The sequence below is a fragment of the Cebus imitator genome, unplaced genomic scaffold (assembly GCF_001604975.1).
Source record: "Cebus imitator isolate Cc_AM_T3 unplaced genomic scaffold, Cebus_imitator-1.0 Scaffold159, whole genome shotgun sequence".
Taxonomy (NCBI): Eukaryota; Metazoa; Chordata; class Mammalia; order Primates; family Cebidae; genus Cebus; species Cebus imitator.
In genome coordinates, this window is record NW_016107474.1 from 4,945,885 (window position 1) to 4,946,586 (window position 702).

The window sequence follows — 702 nt, forward strand, 5'->3', positions numbered from 1 at the left end:
TGAGAAGGATGAAGATGGATTCCTGTACATGGTCTATGCCTCCCAGGAGACATTTGGGATGAAATTGTCAGTGTAAAACTAGAAAAATGCATCTATTCTAGAATTTTTTTAAACCCTTACCAAGGAAAAAAAAGGGATATTACCAACTGAGATCAATCAGTTCATCTAATCACAGGTCATCAAACAGTAGTGTTTCCACCTAGGAGTGTTAGGAAGTTGTGTTTGTATTTGAAGCAGAAAAACCGAGCTCCAAGTGAGCAAGTTCAGCTTTGGAAACTATATTATTTAATGTAGGCTAGCTTGTTTTCGAATTTTAAAAGTTTAAAAATAAAATACTTTGCATTCTAAGTTGCCAATAAAATAGACCTTCAAGTTATTTTAATGCTCTTTTCTCACTAATAGGAACTAGCAATTCCAGCAGTAATTGAAAGGCTTTCAGAGACCCTGAGTCTTCTTTTCAGGTTCACAGAAGCCACCGACTTTTTGGGTAGAAGTTTTCTACTCGCTAAAGAGATCTCCCTAACAGGATCTTTAGGCCTGAGTTGTGAAGCATAACCCCCGCAAAACGCATTTGCCATACTAGTTGGCACAAACGCAGGGCAAATGGGGTGCAAGAAAACAGCCCTGTCAACTGCTGCTCATGGTGCCTGACTCCTAACAGAACTATACACAAAGTCCACGCTCTTGCAGGGGTAGACATTT

General features: G+C 39.5%; 1 protein-coding gene across 1 annotated transcript in view; it reads left to right on the top strand.

Annotated features, from left to right (window-relative positions):
- Positions 1–361, top strand: part of MAP1LC3B (microtubule associated protein 1 light chain 3 beta) — a 10,763-nt gene extending 10,402 nt beyond the window's left edge. The window contains exon 4 of the mRNA XM_017543589.2: positions 2–361. Within this exon, the coding sequence (XP_017399078.1) occupies positions 2–76 (75 nt within the window). The 3' untranslated portion in view covers positions 77–361. The remainder of the gene's footprint in view (position 1) is intronic.
- Positions 362–702: the final 341 nt, after the last annotated feature.